The sequence below is a fragment of the Manis javanica genome, chromosome 4 (genome assembly GCF_040802235.1).
Source record: "Manis javanica isolate MJ-LG chromosome 4, MJ_LKY, whole genome shotgun sequence".
Lineage (NCBI taxonomy): Eukaryota > Metazoa > Chordata > Mammalia > Pholidota > Manidae > Manis > Manis javanica.
Window position 1 is genome coordinate 15,641,645 of NC_133159.1, and position 12,710 is coordinate 15,654,354.

Sequence of the window (12,710 nt, forward strand, 5' to 3'; positions counted from 1 at the left end):
TTCCTGCCTGCAATGAATAACTCAGCTACTAAGAGTTGTTCTAACTTGTATCTGCCCACAACCTTAAATCTGATCTAGTACACTCAGCCTTGAGTCCTTCTACTCACTACTTTCAAGACTCATAGACAATATCAGTCAAAAACTATGAACCTACTATGTGCCACACATGCCATGCTAACACTTAACATGTATGCTCTACAGTTCTCAAAAGTCTGCAGTTGGGGTCTTATTAGATCCATTTTGTTGATGAAGGTAACTTGCAGGAGTGACAGGCAGACATTCTTCCCCTGTTCCATCTGCTCTGAAGCCTCTGGTCTTCCCATTTTGCCAAGCTCTTCCTTTAACTGGGCCTGGCTGGGTAGGTCCAGCTGAGAGCCCTTCTCTGCAGCCCGTTCACTGGCCCTGCCCGGTTCTTACCAAGGAGGTGCTTGATGATGGCTTGGTTGTGTTCCCAGAGGTTGCTGAAGGTCCCCCAGCGGGAGTGGCCGTCAGGTACCGGGTTGGCCTTGATCCAGCCTCCACAGGCATAGGTGAAGAAGTCCTGGCAGGGGTCCACCGTGGGGTCCATGGAACTCAAGATGGAGCTGGTCACTGAGATGCAGGCCTCACTTAGGCACACCGGAGGGCTTCCTGCAGGGGTCAAGGACAAGCGGCCAGTGAAGGGCAGGCAGGGAGGAGGCTGTGGGAATACAGATTCGGAACTGCGTGGTCTCTAGACCCTGACAGAGAAATGATTCCAGTAGATTTACAGTATCCTGACTTATAAAATAAGACTTCTGTTAGCTGCCTCAAATCCTTTCTGTGGCTTAAAAAGTACCCAGGACCAATGTTTTTCTTAATCAGCCCTTCCTTCCACAAGTAGTCACTGATTTTTATTATCCAATTCTCAGCAAATTCATTCACTCATTCATACATCCATTTATTTAACAAAATATTTACTGAGTTTTCTCGGTTCTTCACTGAGTGAAGGGTGTGTGTATGTGAGGTGGGGGGGATATAACAGGCATTGTCCTTCCCTTCAGGAGCTAATGATTTAGTTAGGAACACACATTATGTAAGAAAAATCAAAAGACAACAGTGGGAGAAATGTGTGTCGTGTATACTGCAAACATAAACTGAGTATTTTGGTCCTTGCCAAATGGGGGAGGCAGACAATAAGGTGCCAGGAGTCAGCAAGAAGGAAAGACCAACAGGAACAGAGGGAACTACTAAAACAGAGGCATGGGTTAGAGTTAGGGCAGGGTTATAAGCACAAGACACGAGTGTCATCTCATTGCAATTTCAAAGAAACAAAAATGAGACAACTGGAAGAGATCACTTTGCTTAAGGCCATTTTTATATACAAGGAAAGTGAGGCACAGACAGGCCACATATTGTGGTCAATGGCCAGTGGGATCTGACCACCCCCTCCTTCCGCTATGCCTGCTGTGAGCCTGGAAGGGAACTGACAGCCCTACGCTGCCAGGAGGCAGGGTGGCCCCACCTGCCAGGTGCTGCCGTAAGGAGGGATGGCAGTTGGTGCAGGTAGGCAGTGGGCAGGGCTGCCAAGTCCTACCAGGGCCTCCAAAACACAATGAGCAGAGAGGTCAGCTTCCTCCGAGCTGGTTTGCACAGGACATGGGGCAGAAGTAAAAGCAGGGGCTAGACCCCTGCCTCAAGATTGGTCGGCAGGCTCGGCAAAAGAACCAAACCATGGGCACCTTAGCAGTGGCCCTGCCCGAGGTGGCAGGATGAACCACCACCCGCAGGAGATGGAGGCAGGAGATCCAGACCCAGGCTAAGGACACAGGCCCAGTCAAATCGCAGCTGACACGAGCTACAGTGGCAGCAAGAGACACTTCAAAGGCATCGGTGACCTCGCTTAGGCCTCACTACAGGCATCAGATACAGGTGACACCCCTGTTTAAAGAGAAGGGAACGGAGGCTCTGAGTGAGCCACGGGGACAACGCCACATGGCTGCGTGGGAGAGCTGATGTATCGCGGCAGCTCCCAGGCGGGCTTTCTCCTGATTTCCCCCCCCACCTCTTTGCTGGGCACGCAGTGGGCTAGTACATCCCTTTGGCAAGTTCAGTTTCCCCAGTGCACTGGAAAGGGTAGGTGTTGAGGCTCTTAGACATGGGTTCAAATTCCAACTTTCTGTTTCTGGCTGTAGGCCTTGCACAAGTGACCTCATCTCTTTGCGCCTCAGTTTCTCTCTCTAGAGTTAAGGAAGAACAGTAGGACCCATCTCACAGTGATGATAAACACCTTCATGGCTGAGCATGGGGGCTCAGCGCTCTCCAGTCTTAGCCTGATGTCCCCAGGCCAATCATTAGAGAGCAGAAAAGGATGCACAGGCTGGCACGGGCAGGCATCACCTCACTTAGAAATATAATGCCAGCCGGGGCAGGTGTGGCCTGTGGGCTTATAACATCAATGACAAATACAAAGTTTGGCAGGCTGAAAAAGAGCTCAGAGGAGCCACACGACAGTGCAAAAATCAGGGTGACTCTATTTTTAAAGGTTATTACTTGTTCTGGATGACTATCCAACAACTAATTAGAGAAAGGAAATGGTAGCAGATATGGTGCTGTTTTAAATATCCCTAGATCAGATCATTTTAATCAGAGTTGCATGCCCCACTCCCCAGCTCGAGGAAGGTACCAGAATCTTTATGGGGGGGTAGGGGTGGGGGAAGAGAATTTCTATGTCGTTTGAAAAAGACTATTCACTATTATAACTTCATATTTGGAAAAGAGAAGAATACCTATTGTTTTTACACAACAAACTGCTGGAAGTAAAGCTTGACGCAATCTTGGCTGGTGGGAATGCCCAGCAGACAGACCAGGAGAGGGTCTGTCTCACAGAGCAAGTTACATCAGAGTCGGTGTGATTTTCGTAGTTATCATAAGGGAACTTGGGTTTGAAAACAAACTAGGAATCCAGTCCCCAGAAACTATTCAGAGAGGTTTGAATTCTTCACTAAGCACCCACTTTGCTAGGCACAGCACAAGGTACCTAGGTGAAACTTCAGCAATAATTGTTCGGTTATTTAACTATTTAATGGTTTATCGATTCTTTACCAACTATTCCTGACCCAGGAGGTGCTTAACACATAATTGATCAATTAATTGTTTCCAGGACCCCCTCATCTAATACCAAGGTCAACAATATCTTCAAAACCCAACTGAGGCTCCCTTTCATGACGGGTCCTTTGCTTAGCTACCTAGGTGTCCACTATCCAAGCACAGATTATGATGTATCGTGGCCATCTCCCTGTCTACCTCCTCCACTAGAATGTGAGCTTGAGAGTAAGGCCATCTTACTTGCATTCATATATCCTTTGCCCAGCATTGTATTTGGCACCTAGTAGCTGTCCAATACATGCTTGTTGAGTGACTAAGTGAAATGAATGAGTGAATCAAAGGGCTTTGTCCAGCATTCAGTCACCACCTGCAGAGGCAGAAAAGATTTCTTCCCTTTAGGACATGCATGATACAGCTGAGAAAGGGGAAGCAAGTCCCAGATCTAGTTCACAGACACTCGTCTGGACAGTGGCAGGCCTCAACACTGAGTAATACACATTGGAATATTTTCTGGGAAAATGTATTGTTTGTTTTGCTGCTGCTGTTTACAAAGCATCTGTAAGTTTTTGGAAAGGACGGTGCAGCAGGAAAGTGGATAAATATTTAGTTAAGTGCCCAGACATAACTTAGAGGTGCATCTATCAGAACCATTAGAGAATTTGCTTTGACTGGTCTGATGTTTGTTCAGAGTAGCCAATGCCAGCTCCTGCTGCTGGGAAATGAGGTTACTGTCAACACCCAGGGTGGCCACTGCTTTCCCAAGCCAAGGCAGCTGATGAAGATACATGGGCTGGCTCACAGGTCACCTGATCCTCAGCCCAGCTTCACACCTTGGGGAAGAGTTCTTTTCACCCAGGTACAGGCTGGGGAAAACTCTTCTGCAGTCTTGGGGGCTAAGATAGAGGCAGGAGCGGATTCCTCCCAAGGGCACCCTTGTGGGTCTGACCACTAGGAGCCAGTCCTGGGGCTCCATTCTAGTTTTCAAGGGAAAAAAATCTTGAGAACTCCTGGGGCAGTTTCAGAGCAACTCTGGCTGCTAGAGTCTCGACTGTTTCCCATGCACAGGGCCAGGAGCTGGGCAGATAAGGCTGGCTAGGGTCCACACTGCCCAGCAGGGTGTTCTGAACTGAAGTTGATTTATGATAAGGTAGATGGAGGCTGCAGGCCAAAGGTGATCAGCAGAGAAAGGCTGGTCCCAGCTTAGTCCTCCTCTTTGCTCCTTTGTCCATTCAATCATTTATTTATTCACCTTGCAAACTATTTGCACACCTGTGGCATGTAGACACTGTACTAAACACATACAGTTAAGAGGCTGGAATAATTAATTACACAAAAATGCATTTAGCCCCTGTTGGGCCAGGTACATTTGGCAAAACATCCACAAACCATAAAATAGTCAGTTAAATAATCAAGCAATTATTTCTTAAACACCATCTAGGTGCCTGACTTAGAGTAAGCATTCATTAAATGTTTGTGGAATGAATGAATAGGTACTTGATACAGGAGGGATGGAAGGGTGACTCAGGTGAAGTCCTGCCCTCTCTCCAGGCCCCCAAACTCCTTCCCCAGCCCTGTCCAGCAAGGCTGCCCACTCAGGCCAGCGACCTCACAGTAGGAAGGCTAATGCAGCCTGTGGTGGATGTGCCTAAACGTGATGAAGGTTCACAATCCCTCTGATCGGATGAGTGGCCAGGTGGCCAAGTTGGTAGTGTTGGACCCTGAGCAAAGACCCCAGAAGCTGCTCAACTAGGTGGACTATCTGCCTCTGGAAAGCAAAATGTCAGGGCCAGTGCAGTGAGAGAGCCTGGAACTAGCTGGACCCCCCATCCTCATTTTTAATTTGGATCTGCCCTTTCAAGTTTCATAAATGCTGACTGAACATCGGCTCTGCGTGAGGGACTCGGCTAGACACTCAGCCAGACACAGAGAACCAGCCTTAGACCCCTGATGGCAGGATCAGAGGGGCCAGATCATATCACTATACAAGGTAGGACACAGTGTGACTACAGAGGCATACGCAGGGCCGCTGGACCATGGAAGGACAGCTTTTCTGGGGGAACTGATACACACTGGGCACGCTGTGATTATTAAAAAGGGAGGTGGAGCCTTGCTCTGGGCCTTACAGCCTGTGGCTGAATTCCAGCTTTCCCACTGCCTTCCACTCCAGCCATATAACTTTGGGCAAGTCACCTAGTCTTACTGCCTCAGTTTCCTCATGTGTAAAATGGGGCCAAAGGTATCCACACCCCGTAGGGTTGCTGTGAGGAGGAAATGAGAATACAGCGGCAAAGAGCTGCGGTATTTGGTCTGTGGACAGTATTAACTAAACGGAAGCCATTACAGCTATTTTGTCGGAACTAAGGATGGCAGACAGTGCCAGTCGTGTGTCCACCCAGCCCACATACTAACACCAGCAGAACCCAGAGCTAAGGTTAGGGAAGCCTCATAGGTGCCAGGTATGTGATATACATTATCTCTAATCCTCAGAGCCATCCCCAAACTAGGTACCATTTTCCCCATTTAAATTAGAGAAGACACAGGTTCTGTGACATAAAGTGATTTGTCCCAAGTAACACAGACAATACGTTGCTAGGCCAGGATTCGGACTCATGTTCTTCTGACTCCAAAACCTCCCCGTGACCTACCACCCAGGTCTCAGTCTAGACTGTCAGCACCTGAGCCCTCCAGACCTAGCTATCTCCCTGGCCTTGGAGGCCAGTCCTGGCTTGAGCAGGGAAGCCCCCCCTGCACAAGTGGACTGAGCTGAGGGCAGGTACACGCCGAGCCCATGACGAAACCCCGAAGTACCTACTTGTCCGGTACTGGATGCCCAGCGCTGCCAAGCAGGCCACCAGTCCTGCCGCCAAAAGTGCCACCAGTACCACCAGCCGCTTCTCCACCTGGGTCCGCGTGGACCAGCACCACTGGCCGTTCCTGGGGCTGCGGAAGTTCACCTGCAGAGAAGGAGGCAGGTGGGGTGGGGAGGACGTGAGCCCAGGGCCCTCCTTCCTCAGGAGGAAGGGGCTCTGAGGCGGGCCCAGGCCTCGAGGAGACATCAGGGCCCCACTCCTGCCTCAGGGGTGGTCTGCTTCCCACGAATCAGTCCTAATCCAGGGAAGAGCCACCACCCTGCTTAGCAGCTCCGATTTACTCCTAAACGTCAGAGAGTTAAGAAGCTCAACCCAGCCGGGCTTAGGTTTTTTGTGTCACCCGATACGGGTAGAAGAAAAACAAAGAAGAGCCTTTCCCTGTTTCTGCAGTAAGAAGTCTAAAAAAGAACAGGATGTTTGGACTTGCAGGCATCCAGTGAGCGTGCAGCTGGGCTCTCCTGGAAGGCCCCACAATCAGTAGGCCGGGATGACACAGCTCCCACTTCCCAGCAGCACGGACATCCTTAGCTCATTAAACCTCAGGTCCCCTGAGGATCGTGTTATTAGTTCTCATTTTATAGATGAGGAAACAAGTCTAGAGAGGTGAGACCCTGGCCTCTCGTCACATAGCTAAATGAGTAGAGCTGGGATTTGAACCCAAGTCTGCTGACCAAGCAGGGGGTCAGAGATTTGAGTCTTGGGAGACATCTGGGGAGATGCAATGGAGAAATAGCTCCATTCAGGCAGGTCATCAAAGGGAGGGAAAATGTCCCCAGCCTAACAGTCTAGCTAAACAGGAAGGGAGGCACAATGAGAGGAAGTGGAGGGCGTGGCAGGGCTCTTGGGGCTGAGGAGGGCCATACCAGCCAACGGCACTCAGCCCTCAGCCCAGGCCCTCACACCCAAGGCCAGCTTGGGGCTCCCCTCTGCTCAAAGAGGTGCTTCCTGCAAAAGCTGGGGCCACAGGATAGGTGGGGTCCCCTAAAGGTGGGGCCTGGGTCCATGAGATTGCAGCCATTGTGCACACAGCGGAATACCAGCTTTGGGCGACACTGGAAATACTTGAGAGAAAGACTCCCTCACTGTCAGAGGGAGGCTACTTGGAGACCAGCAGGGAGGCAGATAAACCGACTAGGGTGGGCAGGGATGCAGTCAGGGAAGGCTTCCTGGAGATGGAAATGCTTGGGCTGGGTCTTGAAGAGTTAAGAAGGAGCTGGCCAGGTGGAATAGGGAAGGGGAGAGGGAGGCAGGGCTGGATCCTAAGGGGCACTGGAAGCCAGTTTAAGGAATGTAGACTTCTTCCTGAGGTCTGGGGTGACATGATTAGATTTGCCCTTTGGAAAGGCCGAGGTGGAAGGAGTAAGACTTGGAGGTGAGCAGGCATGGTGGCAGGGGGGCCCACAGCCTGCCAGGAGATGGGGAAAAGGAGGGAGCTGCCGGACACATCCCCTGGCAGGGGAGATGAGGAGATGAGGAGATGAGGGGGGATGAGGGGACCCAGACTCTGATCTGCAAGTGCCTCACCAACAGGTGAAGAGGTGGCTGCCCCAGGAGCCAGGTCACAGCCCTCAGGGAGCCTCACAGTGGCCCTTGGGGATCTGAGGCTGGTTACCTTAGAGAAGGAAACCAAGTGGCCTTGTGGTCATCACTGGGCATTTCCTGGGCAGGAAATGACTGGGAATTGCCACATCAGAGAAGGGGGAACACAAGAACTTTTCGCAGAAGAAAAATTGAGTTCTAAAACCAAGAAAAGGAACTTGGCACCTAGTCATATTTCCATGGAAGTGCAGGAAGCTGGGACACTGAAGCAGCTGCGTCAGGTAGAGGGAGGTAAGCCGCCTCCTGAAATCTTTTCAGAACCTTTTTTAATGCAAGAAGTAAAGACTGTGACCATATGCTGCCACCAGTAAATTAAAACTTTGGGCTGGGAGGGCCTGGGGCAGAGCCAAGGAGCCCGGGATGATGCCCACGTGTTCACAGGGACAGTTTACAGAGTGCTTTTTCTGAGGCATCATTCTCTCATGCAGCTCACGTTGGGGACTGGTATTCAGAGGGGTCCCAAAGGGTTTCAAGCAAGTACTGCCTTGCCTGGGGGCACTGTCCTGCCTCTGGACTTGTCTTATCTTCTGCCTCCTCCTCTAGGCCTCCCAGTGGCCCCACTATCCTGGCTTAGCTGGTGGGCGGAGATGCTCAAAGACAAAGAGGCAGGTTGACCTTGGTTTCCAAGGCACCCCTCTGTCTGGTGCTGGCTCTTGGAAGCTAGGGCGCCCAGCCCTCAGACTTGGGGGAGCAGGAATCCTCACCTTATGTGGACAGAGTAAGACTGAGGTGTGGGCAATTGGAGGAGGTGAAAGTAGATGAAAGGAAGGGAGAAGATGAAAAGAACAGAGGGAAGGAGGGAAGGATAAAAGAATAATAATGGCAGCTGGTATTCAAGAGCTTCCCATGTGCCTGGTATCACGTTAATTGTTTTGTTTCCAGATGATGCTATTCAATCTTCACAACATCCTTAAGAGTAGGTACTAGTATTAGCTCCAGAAGAAACAAAGGAAGTGGCGGTGGGGAGAGATGGGTGAGAAAACCCGTGTGCCTCCAGACCCACAGCCCCAATTGCTCAGCTCACTAGTGGGCCTCCTATCTTATTTATTTTCATGTGAGACAGAAAGAAAAGGATGCCCGTGAAAGAGAGGTGGAGAGGGAGGCAGAGACGGAAAGAGAGAGGCAGAGAAACAATTGAACTGTCCAGCCAGAGTTCCCACAGCCAAGCGAACAAAGCCCTAAAGTGGGATAAATATTCAGTTACAGAAGTAAGTGCTCGGCTCACCTAGGCTTAACAGCAAGAACGAGTTCTACTGGCGAGCACAGGACACCACTGCCTGGGGCCCAGGAGACAAACCAGCAGGAGAAGGGGTGGGGAGGCAGGCAAAACCTGGTTTCCAGAGGAAGCAGGGGGTCGGACAGGAGGGTAGGGACTTTTCCCGAGCCATTGCCAGGTCCCCCGGAGACCTGGGCTGTATGGAGCAGCAAACAGCAGTCTGGCCAAGGGTTTGGCGTGGAGCCCACCCCCTACAGCCCAAGAAGCTGCTTCGGAATCAGCCTTTCAGAGCAGACAGACCATGAGAGCCTGGCCTAGGGAGACACCCTGCCTCTGTGAAGGTGTTAGCTTGGGGAAGTTTCTTCCAGCGAAGTTTCCATATGGTGGACTTCCGGCTGAGACCACTGGGGCCTGCCCAGAGCAAACTCTAATGTCCTCTTGTCCTCCCCCTCTCTTCCCTACCTGCTCCCCCAGCCCCATGTCTGACTCTTTTCCAATGACTGATAACAGGTTAAATTAGTACCTGTTGTGGGGAAGGGACTCTCTGCACCTAAATAGGAACCAAAGTCTAATATTTAGAAGCACTTGCCAGCAGCTCTTTGCTTCCCAGAAGGAATACCCAGCTGCCCATAGCACAGGAGAAAGGGCACAAACCAGAGAAGTCAAAGGTCAGCCTTGACTGTATCAAAACCCTGTGTGTGTCACTGGGCAGCCTCTGGGTCTCAGTCTCCTATCTTTAAAATGAGGAAGCTGGATGAGGTTCCAGGTCTGACAGATTCTAGAACAACTCTAAGGCCAAGAGTATAAAGCTCTAATGGGTGGATGGAATTGGGAGGACCTCCTGGTAGGCAGAGAGGCCTTTTTAAAGTATGAGTAGGACTGTCCTAGAAGTCACCCTCAAAGGACAGCCCTGGGCATAGTGGAGAAAATGAGAAAACCATCACTAAGAATGAAATATCTCAGCTTTCTTTTTTCTTAAAAAAAAAAAAGGGTGGGTAAGGGGGAGATTTTTAGAAGTAACAGGATGAGTTTCAAAGGTTTTAGTGAACAGCCATGGCCCTCTGCTCCCGTTTGGAGAACAGGTGTGACTTCAGCTATTTCCCCTTGAGCCACTGAATAGTATGTGCTGGGGGTGCGGGGAGGCCAGGCAGCCGGTTTGAGCAGAGGAGAGGCTTCCAAGGAAAGCTATTATATTTAGGGCACCACTGAGATCTCATGCCTGGTGAGTTTTGATTATAATCCTGATAACAACTAAATCCATTTTTTTGTGCACTATGCAAAATGCTTTCACTTGTATTGTCTCATTTCAATCTTTGCAACTGCTCTGAGAGCTGGATTAATAATATTAATCCCATTTCACAGAAAAGCTGTTTACATGAGTTGCTTTCAAGTCTCACAGCCCATGAGAGGCAAGCTGGGCTCCACATTAGAGCTATTGGGCACTCAATCAGTAGTGACTAATTTTTAGGGATCACAATTAACTTGCGCCCAAAATATAAGAAAAAAGGAGAAAAAAACTCTTTAAGGTCAGGTAAAGGTAGAACTTTGCTCCAGCTGCATTCAACATTTTCTCAACATATTCAAAAATAAAGGTGGCAAGTCTGGCTGAAAGAAGTTCTCACTTACTAGTATTGGTATCGGTAACTCCTAGAACCAATGGGCTTCAAAATCTTCAAAAATCAAGTAGCTTATTTTTATAACTGACTATCAAGAGAGGAAGATTTACGGGGCCTGGGTCCATTTTTAAGCCTAAAATTGAAGAAGCAATTGTGTTTCTTGGATCAGCTCATAGGAAATTAACTGAAAGGCTAAAAGATGGTCACCTATACGGTTACAATTATTGGACCTATTGTCTAACTATAGCAGATTGAATAAATAAGTTTTTACATATTGGTGCCATGAGGTGTTGGCTTTTAATGGCATCATGTTATAGACGTTTTTAACAACCTAGAAAAATGCTGATGAAGTGGCAGTAAGTGAAAACAGCAAGACCCAACATTGTGTACTCAGAGTGAGTTCAATTATGTTTAAAAATATGTTCATGCAAATACAAAAACTAGAAGGAATTATTTCCAAGCAGGGGTAATAGTGTCTCCTTCTAATTTTTTTTTATACTTGACTCTCTTTTTTTTCACAAGTGGGCATATAAAGTTTTTATATGGAAAGAAAACCCCAATAATTAAAAACATAAAATTAATATAAAATTTTGCTTCATAAGTTGAAGTGGATGGGTTCATCACTCTTAGGAAACCAAGCACTGGCTAGTTCATGTTTGCTCCGGATAAGTCACAGGACTCAAGGCAAGCCAGGGTGGGTACTCCCAGAAGTGCCCTAACACTTGGGGCAAACTTTTTGGCTTTTCCTGTATCAAACGTATAATATACCCAATGCGGCGGTTTAGTGTGGTGGTACCAACACTGGACTCCAACCTACATGATAGCTCTGCGGCCACAGAAATATCCCTAACCTGAGACTCAACCTCACCTGTAACACAGCCACAGGGGTTCTCACCTCATAGACATATATGAATGACACCCAGCAGGCCCTGTAACATATTTCACATTTACTTTCTCTAACTCCCATCTTACAGATGAGGGAATTGCGGTTTAAAGAGATTAAGCAGTTCACTCACAATCATGAGTGGAGTCAGAATTCAAACGTGGGCCCCCGGCTTCAGAGCCTGGGCAGCCTCAGGCCGTTGAACATACTCTGTGACCTGGAAAAGGCTATACCCATGTGGGCTGCTGATAGGAAGATAACAACATGGCATTTTATTTTGTTGTGAATTCTGAAATGCTTTTGTGTTGATATATTTAGAACCTTCTGTGAAAGATGAGACTGAAAAAGATTGCTGATTAGATTCTATTTTGATTTGTGAAGGGAAAAGTGCCTGCTACAGAAATCTCATTTCCTGCTGGATTTAGCCTCTTAAGAAGGGTCTGCAGAGAAGAGGTTCTAAACAGACTGGGTTTGATTTCTCACTCCCAGATTTCTGCTCTACAACCTAAGGTGAACTGTATCTCCTTTCAGAGCCTCAGTTTCCTTATCTGTAAGTGGGAACAGTAATCCCTACAGCTCATGGGGGTACCTGGCCCTGAAGGTTATGTGGGACAATGTAGACAAAGGTGCCACATCCCCATGGGCAGATACCCTGGGGTTGTGAGTTCAGATCTCCCTGGGTCTATTTAACTAGCCTGGAGGAGAGACTCGATCAGTGCTATTTCTTTTTATTACTGCAATTATTCCAGCTTCTACGAGGTGTGCATGAGCAAGGCTGGGTTTGGCAGTCTGAGTTTCCATGCACCCTAAGCCTACACCCTGGATAAGTTGTAGCTCAGTGTCAGTTTACTGGGAAGCCCAAGTACCTCCCCTAGTCAACCTGGCAGAGTCCTCCTGGACTGAGACGCCCCAGTTCCTCTCTATGTTGGTTTCTCAGGAGCCAGATCAAGGGTCCCTGTGGGCATCCTGGACATTTCCAACTCATTCCAGTCCACCTGCCTGAGTCCTAACCCCACCGGGGCCAAGGTCCTGGTCAGGACTGTCCCAGTTCCGCCCCACAGGGAGAGATGAGCATAAGGCAGCCATAGCTGCTCTGCCACAAGGCAGGGAGGTGTGGGCATATTCGAGTCCCACAGGGGCAGACACTTGGGAGGGAAGGAATTGGGCTTCCTGAGCAGGCTGAAAAGGGGCAGAGAAAGGGAGGGCAGAGGAGAGCTTCCTCCCCACAAGGGAATTCAGGCATTGTGGGAAAAGAATGGGGTAATGCCTACTAGACAGGGAGATCAGCTGTCCTGGTTTGCCCAGGACTGAGGGGACTCCAGGTATGCAGGGCTTTCCATGCTAAGACTGTGACAGTTTTAGACTCTGTCAGTAATGGGCTGAGTGACCCCCGGCAAGTGCCTCAGCACTTAGGGACTGCCTTTTCTGTGAAAAGGTAACGACCAGTTCCGCTCAGCAGT

At 49.2% G+C, this 12,710-nt stretch overlaps 1 protein-coding gene across 2 annotated transcripts in view; it reads right to left on the bottom strand.

The window, feature by feature from the left end:
• ECE1 (endothelin converting enzyme 1) overlaps nucleotides 1–12,710 on the bottom strand; it is a 106,493-nt gene that overhangs the window by 44,339 nt on the left and 49,444 nt on the right. For both annotated transcript variants that reach the window (XM_073233346.1, XM_073233345.1), the window contains 2 exons: nucleotides 5,879–6,020; nucleotides 418–630 (listed from right to left, as the gene is read on the bottom strand). In XM_073233346.1, coding sequence (XP_073089447.1) covers nucleotides 418–630; nucleotides 5,879–6,020 — 355 coding nt within the window. The remainder of the gene's footprint in view (nucleotides 1–417; nucleotides 631–5,878; nucleotides 6,021–12,710) is intronic.